Source organism: Gymnodraco acuticeps, unplaced genomic scaffold (assembly GCF_902827175.1).
Source record: "Gymnodraco acuticeps unplaced genomic scaffold, fGymAcu1.1, whole genome shotgun sequence".
Lineage (NCBI taxonomy): Eukaryota > Metazoa > Chordata > Actinopteri > Perciformes > Bathydraconidae > Gymnodraco > Gymnodraco acuticeps.
This window is the reverse complement of record NW_022990576.1, coordinates 44671-62452: the sequence shown is the minus strand read 5'-3', so window position 1 is coordinate 62452 and position 17782 is coordinate 44671. Positions and strand designations below refer to the sequence as shown.

The 17782-nt window shown below is 45.5% G+C and overlaps 1 protein-coding gene across 1 annotated transcript in view; it reads right to left on the bottom strand.

The window, feature by feature from the left end:
- Positions 1–1122: 1122 nt before the first annotated feature.
- LOC117553826 (F-BAR and double SH3 domains protein 2-like) overlaps positions 1123–17782 on the bottom strand; it is a gene marked incomplete at its 5' end in the record, with an annotated part of 58921 nt that continues 42261 nt past the window's right edge. Inside the window, 8 exon segments of the mRNA XM_034227896.1 lie at positions 1123–4237; positions 5151–5215; positions 5707–5926; positions 13408–13634; positions 14129–14258; positions 14260–14313; positions 15901–15984; positions 16278–16412. Coding sequence (XP_034083787.1) covers positions 4154–4237; positions 5151–5215; positions 5707–5926; positions 13408–13634; positions 14129–14258; positions 14260–14313; positions 15901–15984; positions 16278–16412 — 999 coding nt within the window.

The window sequence follows — 17782 nt, the reverse complement described above, 5'->3', positions numbered from 1 at the left end:
TTTAGTCTTTGAAAATAGTTTTTTTCAAGATGTATTTCAAGTTTTTACTTCACTGTGCATTTCCTTGAGATGAATTTGCAGTTATATGATAAGTAAGAGTAAGTCATTACACATCAATGTTTGGACATTTCAGCACACAAACTACCAGAAACGTTCCCTTGAAAAGGCACTACTCTCTTGAAGAATAATTAGCTTATAGTAGGCTATAAACTAGGAGTAGTGTAATGTATAATATATCAACTCAGTCTCACGGCATTTCGTGTTATAGTCACGAAATTAATTTAATCTATTGATTCGTGTTCACCAACACGATTTTCCCCTTTTTTTCGTGTCACACAGAACGATTTTAAAAGCAATGTATTTCTATTGGTTGTATGTTTCATGCCTGCAGCACGTCTTTTTGTCCGGTCGGGTCTTGGAAGACCGGAAGCTGTGTGGTTCATAAAAACATTTTCTTACTCAATATCTTACCCTAAGCCTAACCCGTTTATTTGAAATAGTATAATGTCAGAGTTTTTTTTGCCGTCCGCGAGGAAAATAAAATAAATGGGGCTCAGACCCTCAGAATACTGAAATCTATATTTAAAAAAAAAAATGTTTCCTTATCATTTGTTATTATTTGGTGCAGGCACGAAACATGCTACCAATATAAATACATTGCTTCTAAAATTGTTCTGTGTCAGAACACTGAAATCTGAATAATGTTTTTTCTCTTTTTTCTTCGAATTTGTTGTTATTTACATTGCTTTTAAAATCGTTCTGTGTGACACGAAGAAAATGTGAAAATCGTGTTGAACACGAATCAATAGATTAATTTTGTGACTATAACACGAAATGCCGTGAGACTGTGTTGAATATGATACAAAACATCTATTATATGGTCAAAACAAATCAAATAAGCTCACAAATGACTCCTAGTGCTTTCTTTAGTCTTTTTATCTGATTATTTTACCTTTTTTCTTGTTTTTGTGTTGTAAAAGATATTGTCTTGATTTTCAGTCTAATGGTATTTCTATTGTTTAAAGCTCATGTTTGACTGTTTGGTAGCATTGTTTACTTGCATCTTAAGTGATAAAAAGGGCATTAAAACAGGCACAGAAAGAAAAACTAGAGACATGTTTGTTCCGTTTCATTAAGCTATCTTTATTTCACATTTATTTGTACACAATAAATACAGTTAAACATCCACGGGTGTAAATACGTCGCTCAGCAGCCTCTGCAGAGCTCCCTTTGTGAGTGTGGGCAGTTTGTCGCTGAATTTCTGATCCAGACTTTAACTTCAGTCCGACCACTGTTTATGTTTTCATCAATACAACAGGGTGAACGCAAACTTCAAAAATAAGTTTGATGTCATTCAGATCTCAAGGAGATCAACGAGAACACGGCTGACAGATATCTCTTTTTCCTATGATCCAATTCCACTTAAACAAAAGGTTTGAATAGTTTTCATTTTTAATCCTAATTCTACAGGAAACAAAAATAAGCGGTGCTAGTATTTGTACGGATATCCATCTCCAAGCTCTCTGTAAACTATTTCAAAAACACATCACAATCAAAGACACTACAACGGCTATTTAAGGCTAAATAACGCAAGATAAAAGAAAGGAAAGTATTGATACCAATATAGCAGGTACACAAAATATTCAACACACATCCACAATACTGAGAAGGAATAAGAAGACATCAAAAAGTGCTTCACTATGACAGTATAGATTTTTTTTTTTTTTTTTTTTTTAAATCGGACAGCTAGCAGCTCAGGATGTTTCCCTCCTTAAAAATAAAGGCATGTTTAATAAACGGCACCTCAGTGTAAACTGTCACCAACTCGACGAGCAACCGGCAACTTCTACCGGCTGGAATAACATTTCTAGATCTTTATTTTACAACAAAGGAAACGTTAGACTACACAAGCGCGCTCTACGCTTCTCCCTTTAGGACTTTCCTCGCATCGGGTGCAAAGGAAACTAACGTATGTTTGAGAATTAAAAAGGTAAAAGGATTTTGATTTCTAGGAGATTCTCCCTACCGACATAAACGATCTAAACTAAAATTGCCACTTTTCCCTTTGTTGTGTTTTTTTTTCAGGAGAGGACCAGCCTCGTCCCGTTTTGATCGAGTGTGTGTGTGTGTGTGTGTTTGGAGACTTTTGGTTTCCTGTTGGAACTTCATGTTCAGAACATGTCCTGATGAAGGTGTTGCATAGAAGAAATCCAATTATAAAAACAGCTTGAGGAAATAAAAGAGTCAGAGCCACACAGGAAGTGATATAGTGAGAGACAACTGGGCGATATGGTTGAAATCCTTAATATACACTTTTTAAAAAGATATTTCCTGATATTTATATAAACGGAAGATCGCTGCTTTCACAGTAGGAACAATATATATATTTTAATAATGCCTTGATAGAGATATCTTAGATTTCCAACTGAATAATCATTTGTAATGTGGATTTAAATGACTAAATGGGGCAAATAATAAACATTTAAAGGTCCCATGTCATGCTTTTCCGGTTATCACCCGTCCCCTTGTTGTTATGAAGGTTTTTCTGCATGTAAACGGTCTGCAGAGTCACAAACCCTCAAAGTACACCCTGTAGCGAGTAAAACTCTAACACAGAAAATACCTGTCTGTGCTGCCCCAGAACGCCTCGTTGGGACATTTCTCTTTTTCCATTGTTTGCTTCCTGAGTACAGTGACGTGTGAAAACCCAAATGGACCAATCCGTGGAGCCGTTACGTTAAGACTTCCTCACACACACTCAATCTTTTCTCAGCTGCAGCTCCGACGATTTCTCCTCCCTGAGACGGCGAGACGCGGCAAGGCTGTGAGTCTGTGTGTGTTCGGGCTGGGTTTTGCTGTGTCTCGCTGTCGGCCACTGGGCTCATAGGGAGGGGGGGGTGGGGGGGGGCAGGAGCTCCAACAAGCCGTGTAGGACAGAGAGTGAATACACATTCTATACAGAGATGCTGTGAGAAACCAATGTGAGTTTGGAACATTGAACAATGTAAATCTATTCTAGTCGACCTCAACAATGGAATTATGATCAGTAGAAATGGCCATGACATGGGACCTTTAAGGTGACATTTCTTTGAAGTAATGCAGCTTTTAAAACCAGGAAAGTATTTGATATATAAAAAATGCATGGATATTGAGTCTCATATCACAATATTAACATAATATTGCCCTGCCCTTTTTATATCCTCATTAAAAATACACCAATAATGAAGGTTTATGACTTTGTAGCCCTCCATTTACAGGTTTTCTCGTAATAATGATTGTGTTTCTCATTACTTTATGGGGTATAAATCACTCTGTCCAATCATATAACTGAAGGATCTGAAGCTCTTTTGGGAACATATTATACATTTTCTCACAAAAGGTTTGATTTAAAGTTAATATCAATCTCATTTTTACAGTAGAAGCCGTTCTATATGCTCTCTGCTCGACGCCTCGACTTGGTTTACATTATTGATGCACTAAAGTTGTGCAAACAGTGTTTCGCTGGTTTTTAATGTTTAATGTTGGAGATGGTGGGCATATAATCTGCCCAGAGAATTCACTATTGTTGTTTTGTTGCTGCTTTTTACACTTCTGTCTAAAAAAAACTGGGCTAAAACTGCATTTCATTGTGCAACCAGAAAGCATAATGACAATAAATGATGCGTAAATCCTCCCTGTGTGGAGCAGAATCACCGTTTCTAGTGATTCTTGCATTCAACAGGTTTTACCGTTTGGGTAAAATACATTGTATTATCCGCCAGTCATCACTATATCATTTACTATGAGCAAAGAATTTGAAAACTGATACCAGGACTGATATTTCAGGACACTTAACAGCAGGTATTCTGTCTGTTATCAATACATTTAGTCAGGACTGTGAAGTGATTCCCGTCCGGAGTGAAGAGCTGGACATTATGGATCAGAGAGGATGAATAAAATGGATCATATCTGCTCTTTTTGAAGGACGGGAGTATAGTTCAGAGAAAGGCACAATGATCCTCCGCAGCACACTGACCCTGATGAGGTGATGAAAGATAAAAATCCTTCAGGTGTTTTTTTAGTTTCCTCTGGGTTCCTTTGGGAGTGCGTTCAGAGCCGTGAAGAAGTCCTCTCTGGTTCAAAAACAGCCGTCACCTCCAGGGTGTCGACGCCTTCACACCAGAGTGATTTCCACCTCCTCTCTGCGCTTCACCTGGCCGCGAGGGTGCTGCTTCGGGGGCGGGGGGGCGGCACGGACCTGAACAAACATCCAGTTATTAATATATCTCGTATTGTTGTTGCGAGGGCTGCCCCCAAATAGTCGATGCATCACTAGTCGACTAATGAAGTGTTAATCGAGCAATTTTTCATTAGTCGATTAGTTAGTTATATTTTCAGTGTTTCCGTTTCCTCTGTAGTATTTATTGGGTTGTTATATTCAGATATGAAGAATAAAAACTGGAACTAAATGTTCCGCGTGTGTCTTCGCTGCTTGTTCTCACACACACACACACACACACACACACACACACACACACACATAGACACACACATAGACACACACACACTCTCTCACGCACACACATAGATGGAGACCCATAGACAGAGACACACACGCTTGAAGCACAACGTACCACGCTGTTATAATAACGCTCTTTATCAGCCTTTGAAACTGAAAGCATTTTGGGGACAAAATAAAGAATACAAAAATAGATGTATTTATACTCATAATGTATCATAAACGTGCAACGATTAGTCGACTAATCACCTTCATTGACGACTATTGGTCGACTAGAAAAGTCTTTAGTCGAGGGCAGCCCTAGTTGTTGCATCATAGATTGAGCATAATTCCTAAATTCTTGAAATCTAGTCAAGTAAAAGTGTTTTGCACTTTTTGCATCCATCGTTTTAACCACTTCTCCTGCCTTAGCGTATGCTTGGCTTTGATTTGGGAGCACTTTGTATCAGTAGCTTTAAAAGTGCTATAGAAATACATTGTTATTGTTATAATACAAATAATTGTAGATGCAAGAACAATACACACTTCTGTTTTTACGCTGGCTCAAATCAATAAATTGTTAATTACAATTATTATTTCCACACCGACAAATATTGAATGGTTTCATATTAAATCTAAGTATGTAAATTATTTATAGAGTGTGTGCACTCACAGGTCGAATGGTGCCGGAGCTGCTCTCTGGGTATTTGGGGGGTTGAGGGGAGCCTTGGACCGGACCTGAAGAGAGCAGAGAGCACAGATCAGCGTCACTTAAAGGTCCCCTATCATACTGTTTCTCATCAATATACTACAGGTCTCAGATATATACAGAGCCTGTCTCTGATTGGCTGAAACCCCAAATAGATCATTGCAGCATTACCCATAATCCCCTCTGTTTCAGCCGTTTCCAAAGTGCTGATTCTCTGTCTGTTACTTTAGATGAAAATAAGGAGCCCCTCCCCACGCCCCTCTGAGAGAGATTTGGTTACAAAGAACTCAATGGAGCTCTAGGAGGAGATTCAGGTGATAAGGGGGGGGGGGGGTTACCTTGGTTGCTGATTGGCTAATGGTTACACAAGCCAAAACATCCTTATGACATCATAAAGTGGCCAAAATCTGATCAGCTCATTTTCAGGCAGGTTTTTATAGAAATGGATCAAAAAGAGAGAGAATATTTTATGAAAAGTGGATTTTTCCCAATAGGTGACCTCTAATACAGTAAATCTTACTCTGAAAGGGGCTTTTGTGGGGGGCTGGGGGGGGCCTGTGGTGTCCATTGTGGTAGGAGGGGGGTCGTCCTGTAGGGGAGGCGGAGGCGCTGCTGGGGCTGGAGAGTGGGGAGGAAAGGGTGGGGGTCTGCAGGGTGGGGGTCTGCAGGGGGCTGCTGTGCAGAGGCTGGAAGGGGCTGCGAGGGGATCCTCCGATCTGAGCCAACGGGGAGGGGGACGCCTAGAAAACAGCAGGGGAGAAATGAGACTTACAATAAGTATCAGAAAGGAGAACGGAAGAATTCTGCAAATAAAGCCAGACTTTTTAAAGAAATAAAGCATATCTTCCAACTAGTGTTGTAGTACTCGAGACCGGTCTTATTATACATCCATGGTCGAGACCACGGCTGTTGCTGGGGATGTGATTGGATGAAAAACGCCCTGTTTAAAAAATGGACTTCACGTGATCCCGAATCTTTGCCCTCATGCGCCACAATGTTTGTAAACATGGCACTGGTCTATTCCGGCTGCTACCCCCTCACCTCTCGCCACCCCGTTCACACACACTCAAACGGTCTTGCAGTGAAGATGTCGTGAAATTTGTGTGTGTGTGTGTATGGCTGGCTTACGGGGCTTTCACTGAGCGCAAACTCCTGAGTGAGAGAGAGAATGTGTGTGTGTGTGTGTGGCTTACGGGGCTTTCACTGAGCGCAAACTCCTGAGTGTGAGAGAGAATGTGTGTGTGTGTGTGTGTGTGTGTTTGTGTTAAAGGGTTCTATTTCGTCCCTACTGACCACCAGAGGCGGTGCTTTAAGCACTGGATATGTCCATCGCGCGCACCTGTGACCCACGTGACCGGCTATAACAGCCGGTGTCGTCAGAGGATCTGTTCCTTTCATCTTCTCGCTGCGCGAGGGTACCGTGGCTACATTTTTGTAGCCTACAGCGTTCAGGTTTGAACGTTTGATCTGAGGGATTGCTCTGCAAGCAGCTGGCCGCGTGCAGCTTCGTGACTGACAGTCGAAGCTACGGGTCGTTAACGCGTCCTCCAGGAGCTGTGGCCGGCTGTGCGCTGTGCAGAGCCTCAACAGACAGGTTGGTGTCAGCTTGTTGCTGGGGATGGCTGTGTCCCCGCACCCTCTCCCAGCCAAGTTGTCCTGATTGCTGTCTTATTTTTTGTTTGGCTTAGACTTTCTGGTGACGACAGTGTTCCCGCTTCCTCTCCCATAAAGTTGCCCTTATGCTCTTTTGAAAGTTCTGCTTGTGGCGTTGTGCCCGAGCTATCATTAGCATTTGAGTCCCAGCTTTGGCTGCGTCCCTCATTCAATTTAGTATGGAAAGCCCAGAGTGTCATATTTTAAACCCGTTTTTCGTTTAGATGCAGAGAGTAAGGTAGCCTAAGTACTTTCTATTTCTTAGAAGCTATTATCTGGTCTTAACATTTGTGTTCTGACTTGGTCGCTTGATTGTTAGCAGCAGCCGCTTGGCTAACACCTTGCTGTTAAGCTTAACAATTAACTCAGCCGGTGAGGGCAGTGCTCCCGCTCCCGGTAACATAGGGTTTGATTGCAGTAGCGCTAGATCATTGTATTACTGCTCCTAGTACTAGACTCCTAGCACTAGGATGATATGCAGAGAACATCTTCACTGCGGGTGCTGTGTGCTCCGCATGTGCGGTTACTACTGTAACCATGGCCTACGGTTCTATGCGGGCTGTTCTCTTTCTTAGAAGCTAATTATCTGGTCTTAACATTGTGTTCTGACTTGGTTGCTTGATTGTTAGCAGCAGTCGCTTGGCTAACACCTTGCATGTACTGTTAAGCTTCATTATTTAACTCAGCCGGTGAGGGCAGTGCTCTCGCTCCCACTCCCGGTAAACGCATGGTATGGTTGCAGTAGCGCTATATCGTTGTATCTACTGCTCCTAGTACTAGACTCCTAGCACTAGGACGATATGCAGAGAACAATCTTCACTGTGTGTGCTGTGTGCTCTGCATGTGTGGCCATTAAGGAGGATTTCATCCTCCCAATAATTATATTATCTAGTGGGCAGCCGTTTGGCTGACACTTTTAGGCACCGACCACAGTTACTACTGTAACTAAGGTTCTAAGCCTTAAGTACTGGCCATAATTACTACTGTAACTACGGTTCCAAGCCGTGTAAGTACTGGCCATAGTCAATACCGTAACTACGGCTCTATGCTGTGTAAGTACTGGCCATAGTTACTACTGTAACTACGGTTCCAAGCCATGCAAGTACTGGCCATAGTCAATACCGTAACTACGGCTCTATGATGTGTAAGTACCTGGTCCATAGTTACTACTGTAACTACGGTTTTCAAAGCCATGTAAGTACTGGCCATAGTTACTACTGTAACTACGGTTCCAAGCCGTGCAAGTACTGGCCAGAGTTACTACTGTAACTACGGCTCTATGCTGTGTAAGTTCTGGCCATAGTTACGACTGTAACTATGGTTCTAAGCCGTGTAAGTACTGGCCATATGTACTACTGTAACTACGGTTATATGCCGTGTGAGCACTGGCCATGGTTACTGCTGTAACTACGGCTCTGTGCTGTTCTCTTCTTTAGAAGCTAGTTATCTGGTCTTAAACATGTGTGTTATTTGACTTGATCTCGCTTGATCGTTAGCAGCAGCTGCTCGGCTAACGTCTTGCGTGTACTGTTAAGCTTCTTTATTTTACCCAGCTAGGTGAAGGCAGTGCTCTCGCTCCCGCTCCCTCTACCGGTAATGCGGATGTAGCTACATCCCTTTTTCTGTTCGGTGAGTAGTAGCACCGCTCTACTCTTCCCGTTCAGCAGTTAGCTGGTGAAGGCTGTGTTCCCGCACCCGCTCCCGGTTACGCTGCATCTGGCAGTCGTCTCTAACTCAACCAGTGAAGGCAGTGTTCTCGCCCCCGCTCCTGGTAGACGCTGAACTGCCTAGCTTTTCCGTTAAGCAGGTAGCCGGTGAAGGCTGTGTTCCCGCAACCGCTCCCGGTTACGCTGCATCTGGCATTTGTCTCTAACTCAACCAGTGAAGGCAGTTCTCGCCCCCGCTCCTGGTAGACGCTAAACTGCCTCGTTTTTTCCGTTAAGCAGGTAGTCGGTGAAGGCTGTGTTCCCGCACCCGCTCCCGGTTACGCTGCATCTGGCATTCGTCTCTAACTCAACCAGTGAAGGCAGTTCTCGCCCCCGCTCCTGGTAGATGCTGAACTGCCTTGTTTTTCTGTTAAGCAGGTAGCTGGTGAAGGCTGTGTTCCCGCACCCGCTCCCGGTTACGCTGCATCTGGCATTCGTCTCTAACTCAACCAGTGAAGGTAGTGTTCTCGCCCCTGCTCCTGGTAGACGCGGAACTGCCCTGTTTTTCCGTTAAGCAGGTAGCTGGTGAAGGCTGTGTTTCCGCACCCGCTCCCGGTTATGCTGCATCTGGCATTCGTCTCTAACTCAGCCGGCAGTGTTCTCGCCCCCGCTCCTGGTAGACGCTGAACTGCCGTGTTTATTAATCCAGCCAGGTGAAGGCAGTGCTCTTGCTCCCGCTCCCTCTGCCGGTAACGTGGGTGTAATTACATCCCTCTTTCTGTTCGGCGAGTAGCAGCAACGCTCTACTCTTTCCATTAAGCAGGTAGCTGGTGAAGGCTGTGTTCCCGCACCCGCTCCCGGCTACGCTGCATCTGGCTACCTACACAATCGCTCATTCATGTAGCGCCTGTATGGCTTCTTTTGAGCCCGAGGAGGGCCACGACCGCTGCCCCTCCTGCCTCGGCCGCCTCTGGCGGTCAGTGGGGACGAAATGTGAGCATCTGGGGGAGGTTCTCACGGTAAACGCCTGCATGAGCTGTAGCTGCATGCCTCAGGGCGCTCAGAGTGGCTAGAATCACTGAGGTGGAACGTCTGGCAGCAGCCAACAGACGCCTCTCCTTGTCACATTCTCCTCCAGATCAATTCGGCCGTTCCCGGCGACTTGAGGGAGCGATGGCTATGTGTGCTCCCCCCAATAGAAGGACACCTCCTTCGGTTGGCGCACCTCCTTCGGCTGACGCACCTCCTTCGGCTGACGCACCTCCTTCGGTTGACTCACCTCTGTATGAGGACGCCTTGTCGCTGGTAGACTCGTGGCCAGGTTTCGCTGGCCCAGTCACCACTAACGGAGGCATGTAGGAGAGTCCTCCGTAGCGTACCAGTCGAGCCAGGGGAGCTGTTTAGGTCAGCTGCCCTGGAGGCACTGGAGCGTGCCGCGCAAGCTAGGCAGACCAGGCAGCAGCTCTCGGGTCTTCGCAGACCTGTGCCCACACCCAGCAGGCCCAGGGGCCGCTCTAGCAGCCGCACTCAGCCGCCGGATTACAGCGGGTGGTCTGCAGAGGTCTTAGCGGCGCGACCCAATGACCTTCGTGCCCCAGGTCGCCTGCCTTCCAGGCGGCCTCGTGCCCCAGAGCCTTACCGGCGCCCCCCAAGAGGCTCCAGGGGCCGGGGGGCTGGGCCCTGAAAACACAGGGGCGGTCGTCGGCTGCTTTCCCAGCAGCAGCTCAGTTACTGGGCGGTCTGTACTTCCGTCCCTTGGGTGGTTTTCACCTTAACCCAGGGGTACGGACCGCAGCTCCGGCCCCTAGCCTTCGGCTGGGTCTAATTGACAGTCGTCAGCGATCCGGCAGGGGCCCTAGCTCTGTCCCAAGAGTTGTCCGTCCTTCTGTCCAAGGACGCAATCAAGCCAGTAAGACCCTCTGCGTAGCCCAGGGGGTTCTACTCGGCGTACTTTCTCGTGAGCAAGAAAGTCGGCGGATTTCGCCCGATCTTGGACCTCAGAGGAATCAACAGATTCCCGAAGGTGCTGCCATTCCATATGCTGACCACTGCATATGCACAGGTGGAGTGGTTCTCAACCGTGGACTTGAGGGATGCCTACTTCCACGTGGGCCGGGCAAGATGGTGCCTTATATTCAGTTCCTCCGGCCCTTGGGCAGACTGGCAGCTGCCTCGGCCGCTGGGCCCTTAGGCCCGCTGTCGTTGCGCCCCATGCAGATGTGGCTGAACAGCCTTCACTTGGACGCCAAGTGGCACAGGCACAGGGAAGTCAGGGTGTTGCAGCATTGCCTCCACTCTCTGTCACTCTGGAGGGGCAGGGCCTATCTCCTAGTGGGCGTGCCCATGGGCGCCATCCCATCCCGCCAGGAGACCATCACCATATGTGCATGTCTCTCAGGGTGGGGTGCAGTGCGGCAGGGCAGGACCGTTCAGGGTCAGCGGTCTGCCCAGGAGAGTGCGCGCCAGGTCAACGTGCTAGAGCTTCGGGCTGTGCAGCTTGCACTCACGCACTTTCTACCCCAACTGGGGGGCAAGAATGTGCGTGTTCCTTGGGGACAGCATGTATGTTGTTGCTTAGACAACAGTCCCTTCTAGATAGTGGACGTTCTCACTCCACTCTGAATTTATGTGGCTGCGATTTCTGCCCGACATGTTCGGGTCGACGGCGCCACAGGTCGGTGTCCCTCTTTATGAGAGGGGCTTTACGGCAGCGTCACCCTAGCACCCCAAGGGCTCCGGCTTGGGACCTGCCCCTGCTGCCGGATGCCCTATCATCTCCTCCCTTCAAGTCCCTGGCCCAGGTGGGGCTTAGGTGGCTGCCTACGAAGGCAGCATTTCTGCTTGCCATAGCCTCAGGGAAGCGAGTCGGGGAGTTGCATGTCCTCTCCATAAACAATACATGCCCGAGGTGGGACTCTCAGGCGTTGCCCTTTGGGCAAATGTGGCATTCCTGCCCGGGGTCCTTCCACAAACCCACTTCAATCAGCCTGCCCAGCTGGCACGCATTGACATTCAGGAGTACGGCACGTCGAAGTTGCTGTGCCCTGGGGGTGCCCAAAGGGCGTATATCAAGGCTACTGCCTGTATACGGCAGTAGGAGCAACTCTTGATTTTGCCCTGGCGGCACTAAAGGAGGTTATGCCCTCTAACCAGTGGCTGCCCCACTGGGTTGTCGATACCATCTCACGGGCTTACGGGGCCAGTGGCCGGCCCCTGCCATCGGGCTGAGATGCCACTCTAAAAGGAGCATCTCAACATCTTGGGCTGCCCTGAGGGTGGTGCCCCTGGAGACCATCTGCGCCGCGGCGTCGTGGGCGTCTTCTGGCACATTCTCCAGTTGTCATCAGGTCAACTCCCCATTCTTTGGGCGTGGTCCTTTTGCCGAGCTCCGCTGTTTCCAGTGGTGAGCAAGGGCTTGGATTCTTCATGACATTGTTGGTATAAGTCATCCAGTGCTTAAAGCACCGCCTCTGGCGGTCAGTAGGGACGAAATAGAATGATAGTTACGGCTGTAACTACGGTTCTATGAGTCCCGGATGACCGCCAGAGTTCCCTGTCACTCAGAATTCTTGTGTGCTCGCGAGAAGATTCTGGGAACAGATCCTCTGACGACACCGGCTGATATAGCCGGTGTCACGTGGGTCACAGGTGACTTTGTTGTTATTGGTACTCGAGCTGCGCATGCGCGCGATGGACATATCCAGTGCTTAAAGCACCGCCTCTGGCGGTCATCCGGGACTCATAGAACCGTAGTTACAGCCGTAACTATCGTTTTCCTTCATCCTGTGTGTGTTTGTCTACAAAGGTGGTTCCTGATTGGTCGGTTTTTTGTTTGTTGCTTAGACCTATATATCGAAACATTTATATTATGATGTTTTATATTATGTTACTGTTTTTATATGAAAAGGATAACTTTTTCAATAAATATGATGAAGTTGAATTTATATCTTATGTGTGTGTCTTTCAGATCAAATTGACTCTAATCTTACACATGGTATTGTAAGTGTATCATGTAGTGTTGGCTTCACATTAGTCTGGTTCCAGTCTTGATTCGGTCTCGCCCTCTTAAAAGTCTTGGTCATGTCTTGGTACTCTCTGGTCTTGGTAATGTCTTGGTCTTAGTACTCTCCGGTCTTGGTAATGTCTTGGTCTTGGTACTCTCCGGTCTTGGTAATGTCTTGGTACTCTCCGGTCTTGGTCTTGGTACTCTCCGGTCTTGGTAATGTCTTGGTCTTGGTACTCTCCGGTCTTGGTAATGTCTTGGTCTTAGTACTCTCCGGTCTTGGTAATGTCTTGGTCTTAGTACTCTCCGGTCTTGGTAATGTCGTGGTCTTGGTACTCTCCGGTCTTGGTAATGTCTTGGTACTCTCCGGTCTTGGTCTTGGTACTCTCCGGTCTTGGTACTCTCCGGTCTTGGTCTTGGTACTCTTCAGTCTTGGTAATGTCTTGGTCTTGGTACTCTCCGGTTTTGATAATGTCTTGGTCTTAGTACTCTCCGGTCTTGGTCTTGGTACTCTCCGGTCTTGGTAATGTCTTGGTCTTGGTACTCTCCGGTCTTGGTAATGTCTTGGTCTTAGTACTCTCCGGTCTTGGTAATGTCTTGGTCTTAGTACTCTCCGGTCTTGGTAATGTCTTGGTCTTGGTACTCTCCGGTCTTGGTAATGTCTTGGTCTTAGTACTCTCCGGTCTTGGTAATGTCTTGGTACTCTCCGGTCTTGGTAATGTCTTGGTCTTAGTACTCTCCGGTCTTGGTAATGTCTTGGTCTTAGTACTCTCCGGTCTTGATAATGTCTTGGTCTTGTCTTGGTAATGTCTTGGTCTTGTCTTGGTAATGTCTTGGTCTTGTCTTGGTACTCTCCGGTCTTGGTAATGTCTTGGTCTCGGATAAGGTGGTCTCGACTAAGAGACTACTTCCAACACACCTGTGCACTGCCGCCATCTTTTTGTCCGTCTCCATTCTCGCTACCGCAAGTCAGATCCTCCACCAGGACGGCGGGGAAAACACCAACAACCCCGTTAAACTCCCCCTCCCAGAAACCGTCGTCCTCGTGGGTTTCTCTGCTCAGGATCCGGATGATGGCGCCTTCCGGAAATGACAACTCGTCCTCTGTTTGTCCCGCGTAGTCGTACAGCGCCTTGGCAAACGACACTGCAGCAAGAGGAAGACAGGTTGAGAAACTGTTGGGAAAACACTGAAGGTCCTCTTCCAATATGAGAGTAACATGATAACAAAGGTATCCCAACTGTAGCTGAGTACATGACAGGATGTGTGATTACCTAGAAGAGCATCAGGACTGTTTTAGGCATATGATAGCTATGTGATTAACATGATGATTCAGCCTCTATGGAGAGAGACATATGACAAGCATGCTCATTTCTGACGTGGAGCTAATCTGAAGTAAACATTGAATACTGCTTTCTATTCCTCCATCTTGTGACTGTGTAACTCCCTCTCTTGGATATCAGCATGTGAAGGACACTGTTCAGGAACTAGTTGATGCTCTGTATGTGATGACTGCTTCCATTCTGGAGAGGATCACAGATACATGGATCCTGAGATTGAAGCTCAAGCCGATGACAAGTGATATTTTTCGAACAGAAAATAGGACTAAATGGAATATGAAAACATAATTGTTCCCTCACCGCTGGAGTCTTCGTTGACGGATCCTGTTGGGAGTTCAGTTTCCGGCTCGGTGGAGTTACTGGAGGAGTGAGAGCGAGCGTCCAGAGCAGCGAGAGCCTGCAGCATGCTGAGCAGACTGTTGGAGGAAGGGCAGCTGCAGGTATTTCTCCGGGACGTAGCCCACCAGCCCACTGCGGTTTCTGGCCTGGAGAAAATGCAGAAAATATACACTTTCAAGCCGAGGTCGAGCACCACCCGACTAAAGAACATATTTTCCCACCAGGCTGTCAGGGAGCTGAACTCTCCCCCCTCCCCCCACTGGACTTTAACACCCCACACAGACACTCACATCCAGCACCAGACACTTTTTACACTGCTATGGACAATCTTGCACTAATGTACCTCAAAGATATTGAAGTGTTATTTTGTATATATTAGGGATCGACCGATATGGCTTTTTCAAGGCCGATACCGATACCGATTATTGGTAATCAAGGAGACCGATAACCGATATTTGGAACCGATATACATTTGCAGTAAAATCTGAAAATCTTGGTGTCAAAATGTAGAATAACACAAACTCCAACACAACTTCTTTGAAATGCATTTAAGCATATATTTTGTTTAATTAACTTTTAAACATCTTACAACTGGTTTCCTCTCTGTTCCCTTTTCTTTAGTGCAGCCATCTATAATGAGTTAGAGAGAGAGACAAGAAGTGGGGCTGCAGGCTGACATGCTTAACTAACAATAATGCTTAATTCATTATATCAAAACAATGCCTGTCTATCTAGCATACAATCCCAATAAGCTGCTAGCAACTGTAAAACACTAGTGCTAGCTAATGTTTTGCAAACTATTAAAAGTGAGGCTATCACAGTAGACCTAACGTTAGTCTAGTAGCCTCACTTCTAATATTTTGCTAAACATTTGCTAGATACATGTTGGCTAGCTAATGAGCTGCACATATCAACCTGAAAAACTGCCCTCCGCTGCGAGACGCTGCACGCACCCCCAACTCTGACTGACTTCCCGCGTCCCTGTGTAACTGGGAAACTGATAGAATTGGATCATAAGATCGTGTTTTTGCAACCTCAGCATAGGGGATAGGGATGTTTATTGAACTTCGGTTTAACACATGTATGGCTCTGCCGCTCAGCGCTGCTGCTTGCTTCAGTCTGTGTCTGCGTTCTTTCGCACCTGCCTGTAATCTGAGAGGGTCCCGCCTCTCTGGCTGGCTCCCGCCCAGAAAATCTTCAGTGATAGCCTATCAGATAGCGCTGTGGGCGGGACATTGCTCGTGTACACAGAGTGGTGACTGCAGCCAGAGAAACGGCCTCATCAGAGCCAAAGTTTTATCGGCAATTTGATTTAAAAAAAAGGCCGATACCGATAATCGGTCAAATGCGGAATATCGGCCCCGATAATCGGCCAGGCCGATACAGGTATACATGTGTCTGTTGATTGTGTATATATAGGATATACATATTTTTATATATATTTGTATTCGGGATTGTGGGAAACGGTATTTCGATCTCTCTACACACAAACTGAAAGATTGATAATTAAGTTGACTTTGACTTTCAGTGGGAAAGTCCACAGCAAACGTCATCAAATAAACACAATGAGCTGGGGTTAAAATATTCTGCAGCAGGGATATCCAACCGAGTACTTTTGTGTATTAGTAGCTACATACTTCTGAGACATTGTACTTAAAATTCTAAATGAATAGCCCTTTTAGGTTGATATCAAACATGCTTAACTTGAATTAGTGAATGTATATTTAGCGCACCTTGACCCAGTCCTCCATGTCTCCGTCATCAATGACCTCCAAGATCTCCTGCTCCTCGATGGTCAGCTCATCTGGCTGCGACGACTGCAAACAAGGAAACAGCATTTGTTAAAACTAAACTGAAAGCTAAATGATTTCTAGCAACTGGATACTTTTTATTTTATAGATTTGTTAGCATTATTTTGTAATCTGCCATATGTCTAATGTTGGGAATGTTCGGTTGTAATGTGATAAATGTTAAAAAATCAACAACAGTGACATGGAAGCTTTCTACCTTAGGCAACATCATGGTCTGGTTCCAACTCTCAATTTGTGTTGTCGCTCATTTTTCTTTTGTATTCAATCCATTTTTCCCACTATTGTGTTTTCTACTGTACCTTGTAGGAGTAGAGGACTTTGCAGGTGAGCGGATAGTTCTTCAAGGTGCTGGAGGGACTCGAGCTGCTGTCGTCTAAAACTTCCCCGCTGTCCTCCATCTCCTCCTCGTCCTCTCGCTCCAAATCCGCCGTTCCCTGCAGGAAAATTAAAGATATTATATGTAACTGATCACAATTGATTATCTGCACTCTTATGGTTACAACAGAGTTTGGCAGATATGTCAAAAGTACACACATCCTTTACTCAAGTAGAAGTACAGATACTCATGTTTAAAAATAAGTACTGACTAAACTTCTTTACTCAAGTGAAAGTAAAGAGGCTTTGAAGTGTACTTCAGTAAAAAGTACCCATAACTAGCAGCTGTTTTAAAGAGTACCTGACCTCCCTTTATAGTAATAGAACAATAATGTCATTGTTAGCTAATGAATGTTTCCGTGCTGAACAACGGCAACATGACAACGTTTCCATTGGTCCCTCTTCTTTAGAGAAGACCAGGAAATGATGGATACACGGATCGTGTTCAAATCAATAGGCACGCAATGACTCTAAAGAATAATGATCACGCACCAAACACACATTCAAACTAAAGGAACCAGCTGTTGGAAAATGAGAGAAGTAGAAAGTACAGGTATTTGAGTTCAACATGTGAGAAGTAGAAAGTACAGGTATTTGAGTTCAACATGTGAGAAGTAGAAAGTACAGGTATTTGAGTTCAACATGTAAGAAGTAGAAAGTACAGGTATTTGAGTTCAACATGTGAGAAGTAGAAAGTACAGGTATTTGAGTTCAACATGTGAGAAGTAGAAAGTACAGGTATTTGAGTTCAACATGTAAGAAGTAGAAAAGTACAGGTATTTGAGTTTCAACATGTAAGAAGTAGAAAGTACAGGTATTTTGAGTTCAACATGTGAGAAGTAGAAAGTACAGGTATTTGAGTTCAACAGTAAGAAGTAGAAAGTACAGGTATTTGTGTTCAACATGTAAGAAGTAGAAAAGTACAGGTATTTGAGTTCAACATGTAAGAAGTAGAAAGTAACAGGTATTTGTGTTCAACATGTGAGAAAGTAGAAAGTACAGGTATTTGAGTTCAAAATGTAAGAAGTAGAAAGTACAGGTATTGTGTCAACAGTTCAGAAGTAGAAAGTACAGGTATTTGAGTTCAACATGTAAGAAGTAGAAAGTACAGGTATTTGAGTTCAACATGTGAGAAGTAGAAAGTACAGGTATTTGTGTTCAACATGTAAGAAGTAGAAAGTACAGGTATTTGGGTTCAACATGTAAGAAGTAGAAAGTACAGGTATTTGTGTTCAACATGTGAGAAGTAGAAAGTACAGGTATTTGTGTTCAACATGTAAGAAGTAGAAAGTACAGGTATTTGGGTTCAACATGTAAGAAGTAGAAAGTACAGGTATTTGTGTTCAACATGTGAGAAGTAGAAAGTACAGGTATTTGTGTTCAACATGTAAGAAGTAGAAAGTACAGGTATTTGGGTTCAACATGTAAG